Source organism: Mauremys reevesii, linkage group 4 (assembly GCF_016161935.1).
Source record: "Mauremys reevesii isolate NIE-2019 linkage group 4, ASM1616193v1, whole genome shotgun sequence".
NCBI lineage: Eukaryota > Metazoa > Chordata > Testudines > Geoemydidae > Mauremys > Mauremys reevesii.
The window spans coordinates 115,271,638-115,293,632 of NC_052626.1; the positions used below are offsets into that span (position 1 = coordinate 115,271,638).

The 21,995-nt window shown below is 52.7% G+C and overlaps 2 protein-coding genes across 4 annotated transcripts in view; both read left to right on the forward strand.

Annotated features, from left to right (window-relative positions):
• LOC120403849 (anoctamin-9-like) overlaps window positions 1–18,887 on the forward strand; it is a 35,230-nt gene extending 16,343 nt beyond the window's left edge. For 2 of the 3 annotated variants that reach the window (XM_039535674.1, XM_039535675.1), the window contains exons 8-24: window positions 45–179; window positions 886–982; window positions 1,433–1,493; window positions 2,553–2,635; window positions 6,377–6,481; window positions 7,515–7,679; window positions 7,779–7,815; window positions 9,017–9,128; window positions 9,743–9,800; window positions 10,043–10,140; window positions 11,122–11,285; window positions 12,337–12,489; window positions 13,115–13,262; window positions 15,211–15,330; window positions 15,908–16,001; window positions 16,974–17,085; window positions 18,531–18,887. In XM_039535674.1, the coding sequence (XP_039391608.1) occupies window positions 45–179; window positions 886–982; window positions 1,433–1,493; window positions 2,553–2,635; window positions 6,377–6,481; window positions 7,515–7,679; window positions 7,779–7,815; window positions 9,017–9,128; window positions 9,743–9,800; window positions 10,043–10,140; window positions 11,122–11,285; window positions 12,337–12,489; window positions 13,115–13,262; window positions 15,211–15,330; window positions 15,908–16,001; window positions 16,974–17,085; window positions 18,531–18,538 (1,750 nt within the window). In that variant the 3' untranslated portion in view covers window positions 18,539–18,887. The remainder of the gene's footprint in view (window positions 1–44; window positions 180–885; window positions 983–1,432; window positions 1,494–2,552; window positions 2,636–6,376; window positions 6,482–7,514; window positions 7,680–7,778; window positions 7,816–9,016; window positions 9,129–9,742; window positions 9,801–10,042; window positions 10,141–11,121; window positions 11,286–12,336; window positions 12,490–13,114; window positions 13,263–15,210; window positions 15,331–15,907; window positions 16,002–16,973; window positions 17,086–18,530) is intronic. The other variant, XM_039535676.1, reaches the window with a different exon arrangement.
• Window positions 1–21,995, forward strand: part of LOC120403848 (anoctamin-9-like) — a 106,559-nt gene that overhangs the window by 8,495 nt on the left and 76,069 nt on the right. The gene's annotated exons all lie outside the window — the stretch shown is intronic.

A 21,995-nucleotide genomic window follows, 5' to 3' on the forward strand; every position in this document is an offset into this window, starting at 1 on the left:
TGGGATCTTTGCTGAGTGATTTCAGCACCTGCCTTGTCTTTCAGGAGTTATTTTGGGGAGAAGGTGGCCCTGTATTTTGCCTGGCTAGGCTGGTACACCCGCATGCTGTTCCCAGCTGCTGTGCTGGGCCTGCTTGTCTTCCTATATGGGATCTTTCATTTTGATTCCAGTCAGGTCAGGTAAGTGCATCAAGGGGACACTGTGTGTCCATGTCCTGTCGTGTGTCCAAGTGTATGCATGAATGTGTGAATGCAGGTGATCACATCTCCTATACATGGCATCCAATCCTATGACTTCTCTTTCTATGGAACTGCCTCTGACTTCTACGGGAGCTCTGCATGCAGAGGGCTTGCAGGGCCATTGACTTCCAGCGACTGTGTCACTTCATGAAACAATGGCAGGATCTCTGAAGTGTGGCAGCTCTCTAACCGCATGATAGTGATCATAATGGCTCACGTTCTACAGTCACGTGGCTCCTGTGGGCTTTATTGGGATGTGCACTGGCGCATCTCAGTACCCAGTTTGGCCCTTGTAAAGAATGGCATGTCTGCTTTGGAGAATGGGGACATATTGCAGGCAGGGGCAACAGATTGTTAAGTGTCTAGGCTGCAGACTGCTAGCTACACCCCTGCATCTGGCTGTGACCAGGGGAGTATGTATGAATATGCACCTGTGGGGAAGCTTGCCAAGGAGGAGACCTCACCTGGCACTATCAGGGCACTAATATCTGGTAGCTGCAGCGTAGAGCTATATTCCATCCATTAGCGGTGAGTACCTGCTCTGCCTCTCCCTTGGCTGTTGACTGAATGTGATGGCTAGAATGAGCACACGGCTGATGGGCTAGCAAAGCAACCATCATACTCCTTCCTTTCTTTCCTGCTCCAGCAAAGAGATCTGTGAAGCCAACACCACCATCATGTGCCCACTCTGCGACCAGAAGTGCCCGTTCTGGCAGCTGTCAGATACTTGCACCTATGCCAAGGTAAATCAATGCTCGCCAGAGACACCTTCCATTTCTCCACTGGGCCCTTGTTTCCAATAGCTGCCGTGCTTATGCCTCCTCATGATACCCCCAGCAGCGTGCGGCCAGTATGTATCCCCCTGGGAAACGAGTCAGCTGCTGATGGTGGCTGCAGGGAGCTTTTGCACGTATTACAGCAGAGAATTATGTCCAGCTCCATTGTCTTGCCTGTGGGGTGGAGGCTTCCCAAGCTTTGGGTTGAGTCTTAAGAACTCCTGGTTTCTGCTCTTCTGCCTCCCGTGATGTCCTGAGGGCCACGGAGCACTGCTCTCCCACGTAGGACTGGGCACAGTGCCACTGCCACAGTCCTCGCAGCACCCCGAGTGCCTCCTGCGTCCTCTCCAGCCAGACTCCTCCCCTGTGCTCCAGGCTCCTTTGTAATCCCTTCTTTCTCGTTCTCTCCTTTTTCAGGTCACTCACCTGTTTGACAACGAGGGGACAATTCTCTTTGCAGTGCTCATGGCTCTCTGGGGTAGGTTTCTGTCTCTCTGTGCCTAGCATGAGGCTTTGAAATGGGAATGGCCTGTCAGCTGTAGCCTGCTGTGGGTCTGGTGACAAACTGGGTTCCTGTGTTGTTTATTCAGAACCTGCCAACATTCTTTCTGCCGGGCAGAGAGGTGTAACTTTACTGGGGAAGGAGTGGGGTTGGGCAGCGTGTGAAGGGAAAGGGATAGGCACGGGTGAAGTTACATGCATTTGGGGATGGGTTTTGGTACTTTGTAACTTTAGATCATTGGTTCAAATCCAGTTCTGGACATTCCCCTCTGGAATCTGGTCAGGGGCCTGTGTGAAATGAATTTGGTGGCCCATTTGTCTATGGGTTTTCTCTGTACCCACCACAGTAGCATCTGTGTATTTAATCTGGTTTCATTTGAGCTCTGAGGTTACCAGCATATGTATTCCAAAAGCATTGCCACAGCTAGCACCAACTGGTATCCTCAAGGTCTGATTTGGCTGTGGACACTGGAGAGGTGGAAGCTGCCCTAAGTCAGAGCAGTCCCTGGGGCTACACCAAGCTATTCAGGGGCCCTCTTGGCCTCCGGAGAAGTCCAGAATTCCAGTATAAAACCACGCCTGTATCTCCATTTCTTCCCTCTCTCCTGCAAAGCACAGCACAGGATCTGGCCCATAATGTTTTGCATGCAGCTTGTGCAGCAGAGACACAAACATGCCCCAGAACAGAGATGAGGGGTAAATAACCCAGGTGATGGGAGTCTGTCAACATTGGCTAGAAAATATACTATAGACTGGCTACCATGTCCTGGAAGTGCATTCAGACCTAGCTATGATCCTCCTCCTGGATTGATCCCATGGTTACCAGCAGTAAACGTCCCCTGTTTGGAGGGCTTTTCTACAGAGAGCTCCAGGCTGCTTCCTCCACGTTGGAGAACCTGGATGCTTAGCAGCACTTCCCCTACCTGGCCTGTAGGAAAGGCATGTGCTCCTGTGACTGCTTTGTTAAGTCAATGTCTCCATGGGGCAGAGGAGTCTCTGCTGCTCTGACCGCATTGTTCTGTGGTTTCACCTACAGCCACCGTGTTCCTGGAGCTGTGGAAGAGGAAAAGGGCTGAGGTGGTCAGTGGCTGGGAACTGTACGGGTGGGATGAAGATGAGGTGAGAATAAGTCACTCCTTTGCACTGTCTTCCTCTTTGTTGACTCATAGACTTAAAGGCCAGAAAGGACCATCACAATCACCTAGTCCGGTCTTCTGCACATCGCAGCCACAGAATCTCACCCATCCACTCCTCTCATAGACCCCTAACCTCTGGCTGAGTTACTGATGTCCTCAAATCATGGTTTAAAGACTTCAAGTTACAGAGAACCCACCATTTACACTAGTTTAAACCTGCAAGGGGCCCCATGCTGCAGAGGAAGGCGAAAACCCTCATACAGTCTCTGCCAATCTGACCTTGGAGAAAATTCTTTCCTGGTCCCATATATAGCTATCAGTTAGATCCTGAGTATGTGGGCGAGACCCACGAGCGAGACATCTTGGAAAGAATTCCCTGTAGTAACTCGGAGCCCTCCTCATCTAGTGTCCCATCACCAGCCATTGGAGACTGACTGCAATGGGATGTAGCCAATCTCATGATACCTTCCCCTCCATAAACTTATCAAGCTCAGTCTTGAAGCCAGTTGGGTATTTTTCCCTCACTGCTAGCCTTGGGAGGCTGCTCCCGAGCTTCACTCCTCTGATGGTTAGAAACCTTTGTCTAATTTCAAGCCTAAACTTGTTGATGGCTGGTTTACCTCCATTTGTTCTTGTGTCCACTGTGACAGGTTAGAACCCCTTGGGATGCCATGTGATGTATTGGGGTTTCACTGAGCCCCTCCTCCTGCTCCACCAGCCTGGATTCCCTCTCCCTGTTTTGCTGAATTAGGCTCTCCGGCCTCTTACAGCACACACAGAGGCAGGGCCACACCCCGCTGCAGACACAGACTGAAGTCAGCTCTGTGTGAGAGGATTCACCCAGCACTCACGTGCACACCCCTTTTGGGGAATAAACCCAAAATAATACTGTCTTGCGCTGTATAGAAAGAGCTTCACAGCGCAAACTCGTAAAAATTCCCCCTCTCCCTCAACGTAAAGAGAGAGATGCACAACTCCCCAGTTAGGAATTGCACAATCTGGGTTTCATAATGCACAAAACAAATGTATTAACTGTAAAAGGCAGATTTTAAGTGAATATAAGAGATAACAAATAGGACAAAGCAGATTACTGAGCAAATAAAACAAAATACGCAAGCTAAGCTTGATACACTCAAGAAACAGGTTACAAAATGTAATTTTTTTTTTTTTACCCTAAATGTTATTTTAGGCAGGTTGCAAAGTTTCTGTAGCTTAGCACAGTGGTCTCCAAAGTGGGGTGTGCGCGCCACAGGGGGTGCACAAGAGGATCCATTGGGGGGCATGGCAGGAGGAGCGCTGCCAGAGGGAACAAGTGAGCAGGGAAGCTGCCCCGCCCTCCTGCAGGCAGGGCCACCCAGAACGCAGGGGCTTTAGGGGCTACAGGGCCCTGGGCTAGGAGCCCTGGGGCCCTGGCCTGCGACTCTAAAGCCCCTTTCGGAATGTGGCCCTGAGTCCTCCGGCCTGTGGAGGAGCCGGGGCAGCCGCACAGCCAGGGGCCAGAAAGAAGCGGCGCTTTCCCCTTTAAAGCCGGCTGGAGAGAAGCGGCGCTTTGAAGGGGAAAGCGGCGCTTCTCTCCGGCCCCTGCTCCTCCTGAGTCCTCCGGCCCGTGCTCGCAGGGCTGCATTCCGAAAGGGGCTTTAGAGCTGCAGGCCGGGGCCCCGGGGCCCCTAACGTCCCTGCGTTCCGGGTGGGGGGGCGGAGCTCCCAGAATCCCAGCCGTGGGGGCGGTGCCTCACTGCACAGTGCCACCTGCAAACCCCCTGCACCAAACAGGAGCTTCCCCAGGTAAGTGCTCTGCACCTCCTGCCTGTCCCAGGCCTGAGCCTCCTCCAACACCCCCACCCTGAGCTCCCTCCCGCACCCTAACTCCCTCCCAGACCCTGCACCCCCACCCTGAGCGCCCTCCCACACCCTAACCCTAATCCAGACCTTCGAATCGCTGTATCACAAAGTGTTAAACCAAGATTTTCAGAAATAATGAAGCGTATTCAATCACATTGCTCTCACTAAAAAATTTTTTTTTTTTGTGAGAGCAAAAAGGTGTTTTGTACTATTAATAAATAAAATACAATAAAAATATTTTTTCATCTTTCTCATTCTTTTTAATTTCTATTTTTGTGTGTTTTATAATGTACATAATATATTAGTATAGTAGTATATGTGTATATAATTTATACATAAATAAATATACATATATTGGGGGGGGGGTGCTCAAATTTTTTTTACTGATAGGGGTGCGCGATCAAAAAAGTTTGGAGACCACTGGCTTAGCGTTCCAGTTATATCTCTTTTCAGACGGGACCCTGTCTCAGTCTGGACTCCCCCCTTGCCTTCCCTTCAGGTGTCTTTAGCAGTCTACTCCATGGCCTGCCAGCCCAAGAAGAAAGAGTCCCGTTTGACTTCCTCCCCACCCTTAAATAAGATTTACATAAGGCAGGAATCTTTTGTTTCCCAAACTTGCCCCCTTCCCCTCTCCTTTTAGTGGAAAATTGCAAGAAGTCGAAGGGGGATAATGTTTAGTATCAGGTGACAGGACCACCTGACCTAGTAGTGCACAGCTACAGGAAGGAGAGACATTAGTATCTTCACAGTCTTGTTTCTTCCTTATGGCCCATCAAGTCTGATGGCCTGTTGTCTGGTGGGTGTCTCCCAAATACATACCCAGTTGTAATTATTACATAGTCCATACTCCTAACTTTAGATATAGAACTGATACATGAATACAAATTGGATAATCACATTCAGTAAATCGTAACCTTTCCAAGAATCTCACATGACCCATCTTGCATAAAACATCTTAGTTATGCCATATTCATATCATAGCACTATTTTTATGAAGAATATGGGGTGTAACGTCACATCCACTTTGACACTTTAACTTAAATAACTCCTCTCCCTCCCTGGTACTTATCCCTCTGATATGTCTAGAGAGAGCAATCCTATCTCCCCTCAGCCTTCTTTTGGTTAGACTAAACAAGCCAAGCTCTTAGAGTCTCCTCTCATGAAGTAGGTTTTCTCTGCACCTGTTCCAGTTTGAATTAATCTTTCTTAAACATGGGAGACCAGACCTGCACACAGTAAACTTCCTTCCCTCCCTGTGCCATTGTCTCTCTTGCCAGGAGGCAGGTGGGATTCTGGGCTGTGTACAGGCATATGGAAAAATTCTGTTCCAACTAAAAGCAATGCTGGGAGGACACTCACTGCTGAGATCCCAGCTGGTACTGCAGAGGAGACTGAACTGGGATTAATGAGGCACTGCTGTAGGAGAGGTTCCCCCAGATCTTCCTGCCCTTTATTAGGAAAGGAGTGCAGGGCTCCTGAAGTCCTTTCCCTGAAAGGGTTTTAGATGCAGGCTACGCATTAGTGCACAGCACAGGAACTACTGTCACTCCTGTTTATAAAGATTGGGGTTAGTCAGATCAGTCTGCAACATGCCTGTATGCATGATATAACCCACAGCCATTTCTAGTAATGTCCAATCCATTTCTTTCTGAAAAAGGTTGTGCTAGCCAGTGTGGGAGATTTCAGGCTTTGACATGTAGGCTACATGAAGAAATACCTTAGGATCTGCTACAAGTCCTGTCCCTCTTCTGCCCTGCCAGAACATGTCATGTTCATCGCATGCTTCCATCTCATTGACACATGCGAGGCACTATACTGCCCCTTGGCTTGCTTTTCCCTAGTGTATGGCTCTGACGCATATTCTTTTTCCCCCCATCCCCAGGAGGAGCTGGCCTTGCAGCTGATCAATGACCCAAAGTATACCCTCAAGTTCTACCAGCACTCTTATATCCGCAGCACTATCCTGCTTCTCTTAGTCCTGCTTATGGTACGTGCTATTGACTCAGACACCTCCACGGGTTTGGGGATTTCTACACCATTGAGCTACAGGCGCATGTGGTTGTGAAGTGAATGATGCAGAAAGGCGTTTGAAGGGGAACAGGACACTGAATAGCTTTGGGGGTTGGGGATGGGCTGCAGAGCCTTTCAGCTCTAAGATGCCAAGTGGATTCTGGCCCAGGGTGGTGGAGATTTCAAGTCATCGCTGTTGTATGACTGCTTGGTGGCCTGTGTAGTGATCTCAGTCTGGTTCCTAAAACACCCCCTAGATGAGTCAGCCTTAACTGGTCCAGTCTCAGAGCAGGCCTGGACTGAGTGGGCCTGGAGACCGTGTACTAGAAAGGAGTGAAGCAGGGGCAGTCACTCTGTGGGAAAACGGGAACTGCTGTTGGATGTGCTCTGCCTGTTCTTCGGATAGATGGGGGGAAGGGAGGGCGCTAAACTCACACGGAGATAGCAGGGAGGCAGCCATTTGCCAGTTTGTTTCCTGAGAGCTCACTGGCACGTGCCAGCTGCCTGCCACTCCGCCACGCTGCTGCAGAGAGTGTCCCAGCTCCCATCCCTTCCTACGTACAGTGCTACAGGGGAAATGGTGTAGAAAAAACCTATTCAAACTATACACCGGGGGCAGAACCAGGATGGGTGACTATTACTTTACTCACGAGGGGGAGCATAGTGAACAATGTGGGTGCCAGCAACATCCGACCATACATGCACACGCTTGCTCCTCCACCCCGCACTGCTGGTCAACATCCGCTGTATTTAACCACCTCACTCCTCCTAGAAACTGTGCTGGGCACAGGCATCCCACCCTGCAGGCTGGGCATGGGCACTAAGGGCCTGGATCTTGGCCTGCAGCTGCTAACCATACAGAACCCATCATCTAGCTGCATTTAAGTCTGTCGTTCCCACCCCCATGCACCCAGTTTGCTCAGTTTCCCGCTCCATCTTCATTACCTGCCTCCCCTGCTCGGCCCGTCTCTAATCCCCGCAAGAGCTCTGACGACACGCTGCCCCCCCAGATCACTGTGCTCATTGGCCTTGCCCACGCGCTCGTCATCTACCGGGTGGTGGCGACTGTCCTCTTCACCAAAAGCAACTTCGAGTTCATCCGGGAACATGCCAGCACCGTGGCGGTGGTGACGGGGGCCGTGCTGCATTACATCACCATCATCGTCATGACCAAGGTACGGAGTGCGGCGTGACAGGAGCCCTCCTTGTTGTCCCACAATCAAACACCCTGCCCGTCCCGTCTCTCTGTTCAACCTCCCTCTCCTGTGTTGCAGGTGAACAGGCGTGTGGCGCTCTTTCTCTGTGAGCTGGGTAAGGCAAAGCGCATGCCGTATTCACCCTGCATCTAGCATCCTCCAGCGCAGCCAGCTGGATTATCCTGAACATTGTTGGTGGAGCACTAAAAGGGGCCGAGTCTTTCCATTGATATCAATGGGCTTTTTCGCTCTGGCCTTCACAGCTGCTCGTACAGAACACTTGAAATATGCTAACGCCACCTAGCTCCTGGACAGCCGAGGTTCTCAACCTTTTTCTTTCTGAGCTCCCCCCTACTCCATATGCTATAAAAACTCCATGGCCCACCTGTGCCACAACAGTTGTTTTTCTGCACATAAAAGCCAGGGCTGGCGTTAAGGGGTTGCAAGCAGAGCAATTGCCTGAGGCCCCATGCCACAGGGGCCCCCGCAAAGCCACATTGCTCAGGCTTCACTTTTAGCCCTGGATGGTGGGGCTCAGGGACCTGGGCTTTAGCCCCATGCGGGGTGGCTCGGCCTTTTTACCCTGGGTCCCAGCGAGTCTAATGCTGGCCCTGCTTGGCCCCTGAAACCTGCTTGAGGCCCCTTAGGGGGCCCCGGATCCCTGGTTGAGAACCACTGCTATACGGCCCAGCAAAGAGAAGGGTATTGCCACAGCCGCCGCCTCCGTCCCCCAGGCAAACGAATGAGCCCTGGCCAGAGCTCTAATAGCACAGCAGGCTGGGAGCAATTCCAGAGTCAAGGGTGTTCTGTTGGGAGGCCCTTAGTCTCAGATAGTTAAATAGAGGGACTCCCTGCTTCAGCCCCCATCCTGATCTCAGCTGCTACCAAGCCTCATGTAAAGAGAGGTGAGTCTGGCAGAGGGCCAGCGCCCCAGCCAGGGAGGGCTTCAGAGAGCCAAGTCAGCATGTCGGATTGCACCCTAACATTAACAGGAAGCCAGTGCCACTGCTGGAGAGCTGGTGAAATCGGTGCCTATCCTGCCCCAGCTCTGGTTTGAGTGTAGCCCCGGCACAGCTGATCGCTGCAACAGAAGCCACAGGTACATGGATCGCTGTGTCAAGGTCCTGGGATTGCTCAGGCTCATTAGAACCGGGGCTACAAATCCAGGGGATCAGGTTCAGGTCCAGGGGATTCTGGGTCAGTAAAAGGCCCGAGCGCTTTGGAATGAAAGCACGACGGGCTGAAGGTGCCTGTCCAGGAAGGAGGGGGGCTCCTGCTGCTGTGACTAACCCACCCACCTGCACTCCCGTTTCCAGAGAAGCCACGGACGTTCTCGGAGCGTGAGAACAGCTTCACCGTGAAAATCTTCACCTTCCAGTTCTTCACCTACTTCTCCTCACTGATCTACATCGCCTTCTTCTTGGGAAGGTGAGCGCGGCTATGCCCCAGCCAGGTCCCCAGCTGGGGTAAGGAGCTGTACCCATTAACCCCGGGCGGAGCTCTGCATTAGTACAGTAACACACACCCAGGGCCAATCACCCTAGGGAGGCCCATAAACCCAGTCAGGTTTGCCCGGTGCTTCTAACCACTGGTTGCAGGGGGAAGGTGTTGGCTGCTCTGGTGGCAGGGATAAAGAAGGCTGGTGCCGCTAGTGACTGAGAGAAAGCTCCTGTAGCCTGACTTCTGGATGTTGATTCTGTGGATGAAATCTTGGCTCCCTGGAGGTCACTGGGAATTTTGCCACTGATTTCAATGGGGCCAGGATTTCACCCTTGTTTTTTGGGATGGGTGTGTAGTTCTCCACCTCTCTCAGCTTGTCTTTCTCTCGGTTTCTGTCTGTCCCTCTCTTGCTGGGTTGCTGCGCTTGACTCCGCCTGTGTTTGTCTCCCACCTCCTCTCTCTTTCAGTCTCTGCACCTGCCTCTCTCTTCCCTTTAGTGCCTGGGTCTCTGTCCCGGGGGAGTCATTACCCTCCCTGCTTACAGAGGGAGGGGCTGGGAGCACCAGCGTCAGGCCTATTTAACTCTGCACTCTCCTGGTCAGGATTAACGGCCGTCCTGGGAACTACGTGCGTGTAGCTGGCGAGTGGAGGTTGGAGGAGGTGAGTAAATTGTCTATAGTGCTCCAATACACTCTGCACCACTCCTGCTCCCTGTCACACCTCTCTGCCCCTTCCCCACCCACATCCCTGGCACTGTCTCTGTTAAAACCGTTGCTTCCTTCTACCCAGTACAACCCTTCCAATCACTCCAGGTTCTTCCTGGCCCATGTACCTAGCACCCAGCCCTTTGTCCCAAAGCCAGCCCATCTGGTCTGCACAGTATAACTCTCTTCTCTTTGCAGTGCCACCCCAGTGGCTGCATCACTGATCTCTTTATCCAGATGGCCATCATAATGACCCTGAAGCAGACCCTGAATAACTTGGAGGAGTACCTTATCCCGTAAGTCCGCGCACCCTAGGCACTCATGCCAGTAGGATGCGCTCACGTGTCTGAGCTGTATGTTTCCGCTTGCAGAAGCACTCTGCTCTGATTACAAATTTTAACTGGGATTCCCCCAGGCAGTGTCTGGGGAAGGCGAGTGTGAGGCCAGTTGCTGAGAGAAGATCAGTCAGCAAATTCTCTTCAGGATCAAATGAAATCTGTCTCTGGAGAAAGCAGAAATAGATCCGGTCACGGAACAAGAACATTACCATGTGACACCATGACTAATCACAGAGCCAGAACAGTGCATTCCGAATACAGAACAATGGACAGGAAGGTCCACACGCAGAGTTCAGCTCAGACCTTGTCACAAAAACGATTTGAGAAAAGAACAAATAAATCAAACGGGGCTTTGCTCCTGGACAAGTCAGAGAGAAAAAGGGCTGAACTCACTGAATAAATTATTCCCCATGAACAGCTTTAACTGGCTCCTTGACCTGACACTAAAAATTCACTCCATTTTTCTTTTAAAACTAATTTTCTTTGACATTTGGAATGGCCCTCCTAGCTATTTAGTATGTTTGCCGCCACCTGAATTTTTAAGCCCCAACTTTACTTGTCTTGGGGAACAGTTACACCTAAATATCGCTGTTGATTTTAGTGGGATTCCTCACGTGCTCCTCAATGTCAGAACGGGATACACGGTCAGGCCGTTGGTAAACTACAGCTATTGGGCCATCTTATAGATGGAAACTGCCTTCTGCTATTGGTAAGAATTCCCTCCATAACACCAGCAGAAGGTGATATGTTTGAGAGAGGGGAAGGGGGAGAGTGTGGGTGAGAACTTACAACAGAGCCAACCCACTGCTCAAGTCTCCATGTCGGTGTTCCAGAGGGGTTACCGTTGGCCCAGTGCAGGGAGCTGCTCTGGTAGCCCCCACGCTTGGCTCTTTAGCATATATCCCTCACCCCTCTGCCTTTGTGTTACTGTCCCTGCAGCTGGCTAAGATTAAGGTTCCGAAAATCACTTGCCAACCCAAAGGACAAAAACGAGGTTGACATGGAGAAAGGACCCGAGGACTCCTGCAAGGAGCAGTGGCTCAAGAACTACCAACTCAACGAGGTCAACGTCTTCAGCTTGTTCGACGAGTTCTTGGAAATGAGTATGTGGCGCTCTGGGGTCACGGGTGTAACTAGTGGGCAGCGGGGAATGGCTGGTTCTCAGGTGCTGTGTTCTGGGCCCATGCCTGCCCATTCCCATTGCCTCTTCTCTTTGGGTCAGTTTTTATCCAGGGACAGCAGGTTTCCTTTTGCCCAGTACGCAAAGGGTGCTCTGAATGCCCTGGAGCTGCTCCAGGGGTCCAGTTCCTGATGTTGGGGCTAAGCGGGAGTCATACCCTTGCAGCTAGCAGGACTGGGGCTCCTGCGAGAGAAACTGGCCACACCTGTGACAGAGTGGTAATGCCAAATGCCCATTCACATCCCTGGGAGTGGGGGCAGGTCCTAGGTCTCCACATGTGGCTTGTGGAACACGGTCAGGCTTGGTGACTCTGCGTTCACTATTGAGGGGAAGGTACGAGGGAACCAGCCCTGCTGCTCACCCAGTACATAGCCCATCCCTGTGCTAAGACTGCAGAGCCCAGGGAGAAATGGGCACAGACTGGGTAGATTCACCCAAACACTTGCTTGGGGTCACTTGCACAAATCTTGCCCCGAGCAAGACCTGGCAGGTAACTGTGACATCCCAGGAGGTGGCCTGGGAAGGATTTGTGCCTCAGGGACGACCAAATTCCTTTCCTGCCCCGTCCCGCCCTTGCTTCTGGTAGTATTTGGGTACTGGCTGTGACCACTAGCAACTACTCTCCCCTCTCCTCCCCCCCATCCCTGTTCAGCTGAGCAGCCTGCACTTTGGGGAATGGGGGCAGAGTCAAGGTCCCACCCCTCTGTGATCACTCCTGCATGGATGACGTTGGAGTAAGTAGAAATGGGCATGCAGCTCCTGATCTTCCCTCTCCCCCACCCCCATGGCTACAGCCATGAAGCGAGCAGATCACACGGAGGGCTAGAGTGGGTGTCTGACTCATCCTCTCACGCTGCCTGGCCACTCAGGGCCATGCCAACATCTGGCCCCGAGGCAGTAAGTACTTGGGCCTGTGGTCTAGCTGGATGTCCCCACAGCTCCCTCACAGTGCCTGTGCTTTGTCCTGTTCTCAGTGATCCAGTACAGCTTCACCACCATCTTTGTGGCTGCCTTCCCCCTCGCCCCGCTAATGGCCTTCATCAATAACCTCTTTGAGATCCGGCTGGATGCCATCAAGATGGTGCAGCAGCAGAGGCGCATAGTGCCTAGGAAAGCCAATGACATCGGTGAGTGGGGGCCCAAGGGGGGGGCCCTCCATGAAGAGCATGGGCCTGATAAAGAAGGCACTATGGGGGTGGGGGGAGGGCTAATCTTACCCCAAGACTTAACAATGGCACTAACTACTGCAACAGACTCTTTCCCTAAGTCATGGTGCCAGAACATTGTCTGCTCCTGTTTCTGCTGTTCCAGGGGCCAGTTAGAGACAGAGGGTGCATTTGAAGAGCTGAGGGGGGGAGCGGAGGGGGCAGGATTGGAACAGCAGGAGGGCTGTAAGTCAGGACTGAGGTGCATTGGTAGAGGCATGGATAGAATCTAGATACACTTTGCTTTGGCCTAGAACGCATTGCTAGTTCCTCACGTTCATATGCAGCCCGTCTGCCCACATCACTGGGTGCATACAGTACTGGATAAGGCTCATCATTGTAGTGCTCTTGTTGATGCAAGGCTGCTGTGCTGGGTCACCATGCTGTGCCCCACAGAACACAACTCCAGAGATCAGCCTGGTCAAGCCCAATCCTACTCCCATTCGTGGCAGTGGCAATGGCAAAGCTCGCAGAGCAGTGTTCTGGGCACCAAAGCAGCTGTGGGAGCGCCTATCTGAGCGTGTCTCTGACTTCTGTTCTCTTGTAGGCATCTGGCTGCAGGTTCTGGAGGCCATTGGTATTTTGGCCGTCATTGGCAACGGCCTGGTGATCGCCATCACCTCAGACTTCATCCCCATGCAGGTCTACAAATACACATACAGCCCGTGCGTGCTGCAGAACCGCACCGATATCAAGTAAGTGTCACCCCACAACTGCCACAGTCTTTCCTGAACCGCAGCCACCTCGCTCACTTTCTGTGTCTAAGTGAGCCTGTCCCTGCAGCGTGGGGAAAGCCATCTCTCCCGGCCGCACTGGGTGGCAAAGCCCAGCCAGGAACGCGGGAGCTTTGCTCCTGCCCTATGTTCCCTCTCACTCCTTGTGGCTCTTGGGATGCGGGGACAAGTTCCGGGAGCTGGCGCTGCTCCCAATATTGAGGGTTCCCCGTAGGATGTGCATCGTGTTCTTCCCAGCAGTCCTTGCCTTAAGATGCACAGTAGGCTATTGGGAAGCCCGCAGAGGGATACAGAACAGCCAGTTTTGGCAGCAGGTGAGGTAGTGACCTCTAGAGGGATGAGCAAGAATTGCAGCCAAAGTTATTTTCCACTCCCATTTGCACAGGGCAGAGCAGGTCCGCTGACAAGTCGATATCTGCTTTGTACACAAATAATGCAAACACCTGCTAATTGTGCTCAGGTGACTACCAAAAAGAAACCCATTCACTGGCTGCTGGCCGTTCTGGCTATTCAAACTAATTAATGCCTGCTTTTGAAATAGACACTAAAGTAATGCACACAGAAATCCATAGGGAAGCGCTTACATTTTGTGTAAAAACAGCTGTTAACTGTGGCTGTTAGCACTGCAACAGTGCATTTGGTCAGTGTTTTTTTCACTCTGGGCTACCCAGTTCCTACCACGTGATCTAATTATCTACATGTGGAGTCAATAATTGATTGTTTTTAATTGTGTGCTGTTTGGTCAAGCAGTAAAAGAGTGGATTAGTCCCAGCCTGGAACTGTCTCTCAGCCCCTCTCTAAGAAGCATCCTCTCTCTCTCTCTCTCTCTCCTCCCCCCACTACAGAAGGGATGTGGACAAATTGGAGGGCAATGAAAAATGATTAGGGGGCCTGGGGCACATGACTTACGAGGAGAGGTTGAGGGAACTGGGTTTATTTAGTCTGCAGAAGAGAAGAGTGAGGGGGGATTTGACAGCAGCCTTCAACTACCTGAAGGGGGTTCCAAAGAGGATGGAGCTCGGCTGTTCTCCGTGATGGCAGATGACAGAACAAGGAGCAGTGGTCTCAAGTTGCAGTGGGGGAGGTCTAGATTGGATATTAGGAAACATTATTTCACTAGGATGGTGGTGAAGCACTGGAATGGGTTACCTAGGGAGGAGGTGGAATCTCCATCCTTAGAGGTTTTTAAGGCCCGGCTTGACAAAGCCCTGGCTGGGATGATTTAGTTGGTGTTGGTCCTGCTTTGAGCAGGGGGTTGGACTAGATGACCTCCTAAGGTCCCTTCCAACCCTGATATTCTATGATTCTAAATCCCACTCCCTTAAATTGCACTGCTCCAAAAATCATCCCCTCTCCCTTTTAACCAACAATCTCTCCTCCCTGTGCATTCCATGCCTTGTCTTGCCTCTGAGTTGGATCCTGCACAGGGCAGTGTGTCCTCAGTTCCCTTGACTTCACTGGGAACTCAGGGTGCTGGGCATCATCCAGAATCAGCCCTTTACATTGCTCTCTGGGACAGGAAATGTTTCCTGAGCTATAGGCCCATTCATGCCGGGGGCCTGAGCGAGTCCTGGGAATTAATAAGAGCCCTCGGCCCCCACGGGAGTTGCAGGTGCTCAGCACTTTGCAGAGACAGTTCTTATGCTTTGGAAACACTGTGTACTTTTATGATTTTGTTTAATAAGCATCCCTGAGGCCTTGTTCCTGCACCATCAAAGTCAATGGGACTTTTGCCATTAATTTCAATAAGAGCAGGATCAGGACTTAGATTCCCACCCTGAAAAGAACTACCTGGAAGTGAGCTAAAGATGCCCATCTCTTCTAATCCTCACCTGGGTATCCTTGCCTGGACGACTCCATTGGGGCACTATTAAGCCACTCTCTAGTGCCATGTTTTCTTCCTATGCAGCTGTTTGACAGGTTACATCAACCACAGCCTCTCGGTGTTCCGTGTCCAGGACTTTGAGTGGCAGATGAAGCTGCCTGAAAAGCTTCCAGATTTTCTGAGGAGTGAGATCACAGAATGCAGGTAATAGGGGACAATAGCATGGATCCATCATCCAGTCTCATGTCCATAGGTGCTGCCGCACCCCCTGGCTTGAAGTGGTTTCCATTATATACAGGGTATACAGTTTGGGTCAATGGCTCTTAGCACCCCACTATACAAATTGTTCCAGCACCCTTGCACACATCCTCACAATAATACCCTCCCACCCGTCCCCAACAAATATTGCAAATATCCTCTACAAAAAATATCTTGTCTCTTTTAAGGTAACACTGGCATGCTTCCCTTCAGCTCCCCCACTGACTGGGAGAGCGGAAGACAAGATCCATAGCTGGTGTAAGTCATTGGATCTATGCTGCTTTATGCCAGCTGGGGATCTGTGAGTGGACAATGGGAAGGTCAGCTGGAGGAAGCCCTATACCTGAACGGAACAAAGCTGCCCTTGGGCCAAGCAGGAGAGGGACTAAATGAACCAGTAGGCCTCTCCCAGCACTAACTCCTGTGACTCTCAGTTCGGGGGGTGCAGAGAGATGGACTGTGACCAGCTGGGGAAGGGATTTGATGGGCAGTGCACACAGCGCTGACGGGTGTTGTCTTATAGGTACCGGGATTACAGGAACTCCGATGACTACAACTACTCTGCCCAGTTCTGGCACGTTTTCGCAGCCCGGCTCGCCTTCCTTATTTTATTTGAGGTGAGTGCTGTGGAGTCAGCAATGTCCGTGTGGCAAGGGGAAGGAGACCGAGGCGGGGGGGAAAGAGAGTCACACATTCTTCCCTGGGGAGTGACAGTCAGTGGAGAGTGTGAGCGTGCATGGCTGGGCACTCTGAGGGTGCTGCTTCCGCACTGGCTGAGGGAGTTTCCTTCTCTTGTCCCCAGCCTGACCTCTTCAGTGAGCTAATTAGCTCCTTTATCATGGCACTGCCCCTTTGCATCAGATCCCTGCTCCCTTCACCTGCCTTCAGACCCTCCCCCGTGTTCTCCTGCCCTCACTCACACCTGTCATCACTTTCCTCTCCCCCCCCCCCCTGCTGCTGTCAGTCACTGCTGTTAGTCCCCTGCCTGCTGCCCTTGCCTGCCCTTCAGGCTGCCCCCATGCACAGGTGACTAGCATGAAAAACAGCCACTGCCCTTGGCTGGGGGCAAATTAGGGCAGCCTCAAAGTCCGCTCTGCTGGCAGTGGTACCATTGCAAAGCTGGCATTTCAAAAGGGAGTGTGGGGGTGCATCCAGAGCCAGACATAAAGCTAAGAGAAACCAGGGACTGTGGGTCTTCATGGCTTGATCTGCCACCATCTCTGGCCCAGGTTTCCCAGGACTGGAATGAGAGGGGGTTGATGTTTTGGGGGGCCCATAGTAACCTGAATTTGGGGCCCTCAGGGGAGGCATTACCCCAGAAATCATCCTTGGATGCAGCAGTGTGTGCGTGTGTGTATTTTATGACTCCGATCAAACTCCCACTGAAGTCAATGGGAGTCTTGATTGATTTCAATGGGAGTTGGATTGGGCACTGGATTGGCTTGAGTACTTGGTATATGCCAATGTAATAGCTGAGCATGGCCATGGAGCTATTACTCCTTGCTAATCGCTGCTGGGTCACTGATCACAGCTTGTCTCCCCTGAGAACTGGTTCTGACTGCATGGTGGGCTCTGCTTGCTCATTTCAGCATGTGGCTCTGTGCATCAAGTTGATTGCAGCCTGGTATGTACCCGACGTCCCCCAATCGGTTAAGAATAAGCACCTGCAGAAAAAACATGAAAATCTAACGGGAGTACCAGGTAGGTGTTGTTCTAGGAATAGCTGTGAAGGGTTCTGGAGCACTGTCTCTCCTGGAAGGCAGTGTGATCTAGAGCAGGAGACCTGGCTTCTTGTCCTGACTGGCTGTGTGACCTTGGGGTTAGTCACTGCACCTCCTCTGCACAGATACCATTAATAGTAGCTGCCCTCCCTCAGTCACCGCTCCACTCAGAGGGCTACTCTGAATAGGAGTGGCCAGAGCAGAAAGGTGGAGCAGAACAGTCTCTGGTGGGGCTTGACAACGTCTTATGTTCTGCCCAGGCTGGAATCAGTATAAGGGATAAAAAATGATCTGTGTTGGCCAAGTGTCATCTCTACTCCACAGGCAAAGCCTAGGCATCCTAGGGTCTTAACTACCAATTCTTCTAACCTGCCTGTTCAGTAGAGGAAGTGTGAGATGGAGGCTGGTGGCAGGTGACTTCTTAGAAGAGAGTCCTGCAAGCATTGGTTAGCCTCTCAAAGGAAGCAGTGGAAGTACTATCCCTGGTTTCACTTAAAACTAGGCTGGGGAATAGAAGGAGCAATCCATCCGTGGCCCCTGGAGGCTGGATTAGCCCAGTGATTCTCCAGTTTTTTCATTCTGGAAACCACCTCATCCAAGAGACAGAGTGCACCTCTGAGGGACCCGCCTGCCCTCCCAATCCCCCGGTGCTTGGCTAGCCACGTTCCTCATTCTACAGAGCATGAGGAAGGGCTCCATAGACCTTTATTAATCCACAGACTACATCTTGAGAACCCCTGGATTAGATGACTCAAAACTAAAGCTGACCAGAAAATGAGTGTGTTTTTTTTGGGGGGGAGGGAGTTTCCCCCTCCAGAAAACTCCCACAGAAATGAAAATTTCTCAACTTTCCATGGAAAAATTTAGACTTTTTTTGGTAAAAAGTCAAAATTTAAATATATCCGCTGAAAACTGAAGAAATGCTGCTGTAATGCCCTATGGGAGTTGTAGTTCAGATGCTTCATGCTGCCATTCTCCTTTGTAGGTTGGACTGTATTTCACATGGAGCACCACAGTCTCCCTCTATTAACAAAGGGAAGTGGTACATCATGGGAGTCCCTGATCATGCTGTATTATGGGAGATGTAGCCCAGCTAGGAAACCCTGCCTGCAGAGGAGAATGGGGACATGAGGGAACTGAACTACAAGTTCTAGGAGACAGTGTGATGGTATAGCCAAATCAAAATATGTTGGCTTTCTGCCATTTGGGGTTTTTTCCAATATAATCTAAATTTGCTGTGACTAGCAGACTCTTTTCACAAGAAGTCTTTTAATTGAAACCTTGCTTGCCATAGTAAAATAGCTTTGCTAGAACTTTTTTGACCAGCCCTTCTCACTAGTTCTTACTCATCTCAAGTTTGATTGTTCTGTTCAATAACGCTGATGGTGTCACTGGAACTACCTGGGTTGTTTCTGTATCTTCCAGGAAAATAGATCGCTCTACAGATGTATAGCAAGTCACTGAGCACACAGTAGAGGTCAGAAGCGGAGACTGCATACCCAGTATCCAGCAGGACAGTGCTGTGGGCTTTGGAGGCACTATACAGGCACCTCCCACAAACCCTGCAACTGCAGCTCATTCTTTCCTATTGTTTTGGACTTTGTCTCTTAATTGAGGGGGAAACAACACAATGGTAAACTTGCATGAGCAGATCATTTAGAATCTCAGGGTGGCAGGGAAGAAGATTGTATCTTTAAGAAATGCTGCATTTCAAAGGTGTCTCCTCAGAGCTGGGGGGAAACATTTGCACTGTTGGCCAAACGTAACAGTTTGTCCGATTTCCAAGAAGGCTAAAAATGGCTAGATTTTTGCTAAATTTGTCATGCTTTTCCTCCATCGGGGCAGACACGATTTTACCCCTGCACCCTCCTCCCAAATTGCTAAAAGGAAATACCATATAAAGCCCATGTCTATGGAGATGGGTGAGGTTACCCTGTCTGCTGTACCAACATTGTCCCCAGTTTGGAGGGACAGTCTCTGTCCCAGCTGACTCTCCTTCCTACCATACATCTAAGACCTACCGTATTGTTCCGAGTATAGGCCGCTCCTGATTATAAGCCGCACCCTTAAAGTTTGGTGCTATTTTTAAAAAAATAATTTTTTAACTTTTTTTAACAAAGAAAATACACACATTAGTAGAACAGTAAAACAGTATTTTATTTAATGAATAGGAAGACATGTACCAGTATTTTTAACACTTTTAACACGTTTGGTAGTCCTGCTTTTGACGGCATATGTTATATACTCAGAAATATTGAAAACTATTTTGTAGTTATACTGTAAATAAAGAAGGGAAAAGGAATGGACAACAAGGAGACTGATGGGAACAGTTCTCACCCTCACCCCTGCACAACAATCAACAACATTAGCAAATGTTCTTAGGGTTAGGAATCATGGCCCCCCCCGAACTCCTGCCCCATCCAACCCCCCGTTCCTTGACACCTCCCCACCCCAGGGACCCTGCCCCATCCAACCACCTTCTCTCTCTGTCCCCTGACAGCCCCTGGAACCCTTGCCCTGACTGCCTCCCCACGCCCCATCCATCCCCTGATCCTTTCTAACTGCCCCACCAGGACCCTTGCCCCTATTCAATCTCCCTGTTCCCTGCCCTCTGACCCCCCCAACTCCTATCCACCCTCCCACCCCGAACTCCCCTGCCCTCTCTCCAACACCCCCTCCCTGCCCCGTTACTGCGCTGCCTGGATGTGGCTGGCGGCACTACAGTCCGGCCGCGCGGCTGGAGCCAGGAGCCCGGGATGCTGGGCCGAGCAGGAGTCACGCCGGAGCCCAGAGCTGGAGGATGTGCGGGAGCCAGACGGCCAGAGCCAGGTAGCTGGCCGGCCAGAGTAGGGCGGCCGAAGGGATGCGGGCCGAGCCGGGGGCGGGGACGCGGGGGATGGACGATGCGGCGCCGGGCGGGGGACGCGCTGCCAGGGCCGGCGCGAGGCAGGCAGGGCGCCCCAGAGAATTCCCGGCCCGGTCTTCGGGCTTCCATTCAGGCCCTTCCATTCGGGACCTGCCGAAGTGTCGAAGACCGCCGGCCCGCCGCTGAATTACCGCCAGCGGGACCCGCGCTGAAGTGCAGCCCGGTCTCGCGGTAATTCGGTGGCGGGAGGCCCCGCCACGGTCTTCGGGCACTTCGGCGGCGGGTCCTGAACGGAAGGGGCCCCGCCCGGGAACTACCCGAAGACCGGGCTGCACTCGGCAGTGGGTCCCGCTTGGGAGGTAAACGCCAGTGGGGGTCCTTCCACCTGAGCGGAAGGACTTCTGCAGGCGAAGACCAGGAGCAGAAGAAGCTACTTCGTCCGGCCCCAAAAGAGTTTTCCGGGCCCCCGAGCGAGTGAAGGACACCGCTCTGGAGGCCCTGAAATCCTCGTGGGGCGGGCAATTGCCCTTTGCCACCCCCTCTGGGCGGCCCTGAGGCCGGGCGGCGGAGGCAGGTACACGGGGCTGGAGCCGGGCGGCGGGGGAGGCGGGGACGCGGACGGGGTGGAGCCGGGCGGCAGGGGAGGCGGGGACGTGGCCGGCGGAGGCAGGTACGCGGGCCTGGGGTGGGGCGGGGACGCCGCCGGGGCCGGGGCCGGAGCCAGGCGGCGGGGACGTGGCCGGGGCTGGAGCCGGGCGGCGCGAGGCCAGGGCCGGCGGAGGCGGGTACGCGGGGCCGGGGCTGGGCGGCGGGGGAGCGGCCGGGGTCGGAGCCGGGCGGCGGGGGAGGCAGGGACACGGCTGGGGCAGCCCAGAGCCCTCTGATTCCCGGCCGCGGCTGGGATTTAAAGGGCTCTGGGCTCCCCGCCGGGCGGGCAGACCAGAGCCCTCTGATTCCCCGCCGCGGCTGGGATTTAAAGGGCTCTGGGCTCCCCGCCGGGCGGGCAGACCAGAGCCCTCTGATTCCCGGCCGCGGCTGGGATTTAAAGGGCTCTGGGCTCCCCGCCGGGCGGGCAGACCAGAGCCCTCTGATTCCCCGCCGCGGCTGGGATTTAAAGGGCTCTGGGCTCCCCGCCGGGCGGGCAGACCAGAGCCCTCTGATTCCCTGCCGCGGCTGGGATTGAAAGCGCTCTGGGCTCCCCGCTGCTGCAGGCAGCCCAGAGCGCTCTGATTCCCGGCCGCGGCTGGGATTTAAAGGGCTCTGGGCTCCCCGCCGGGCGGGCAGACCAGAGCCCTCTGATTCCCCGCCGCGGCTGGGATTTAAAGGGCTCTGGGCTCTCCGCCGGGCGGGCAGACCAGAGCCCTCTGATTCCCCGCCGCGGCTGGGATTGAAAGCGCTCTGGGCTCCCCGCTGCTGCGGGCAGCCCAGAGCGCTCTGATTCCCGGCCGCGGCTGGGATTTAAAGGGCTCTGGGCTCCCCGCTGCTGCGGGCAGCCCAGAGCCCTCTGATTCCCTGCCGCGGCTGGGATTTAAAGGGCTCTGGGCTCCCCGCTGCTGCGGGCAGCCCAGAGCGCTCTGATTCCCCGCCGCGGCTGGGATTTAAAGGGCTCTGGGCTCGCCGCTGTGGCGGGCAGCCCAGAGCGCTCTGATTCCCCGCCGCGGCTGGGATTTAAAGCGCTCTGGGCTCGCCGCTGTGGCGGGCAGCCCAGAGCGCTCTGATTCCCAGCCGCGGCTGGGATTTGAAGTATTTTTTTTTTCAAGATCCCGATTATAGGCCGCACCCCTAATTTAAAGACTTAAATTAGGGGGAAAAAGTGCGGCCTATACTCGGGACAATACGGTATTTTAAAATGCTCAGTAATAGTTGCTTGAAATACTGTGCAATAATATTGTAATTTTTTAATAAAGGTGATTTTATACAATACACTTTTTTTTAAATGTTGCTTCGGTTTATTAAGCAAAGAATTGGGCTGGGTTTGGATGGTGAAGAATTGAAATGTGAAGGCCATTTTAAATATTGGCTTG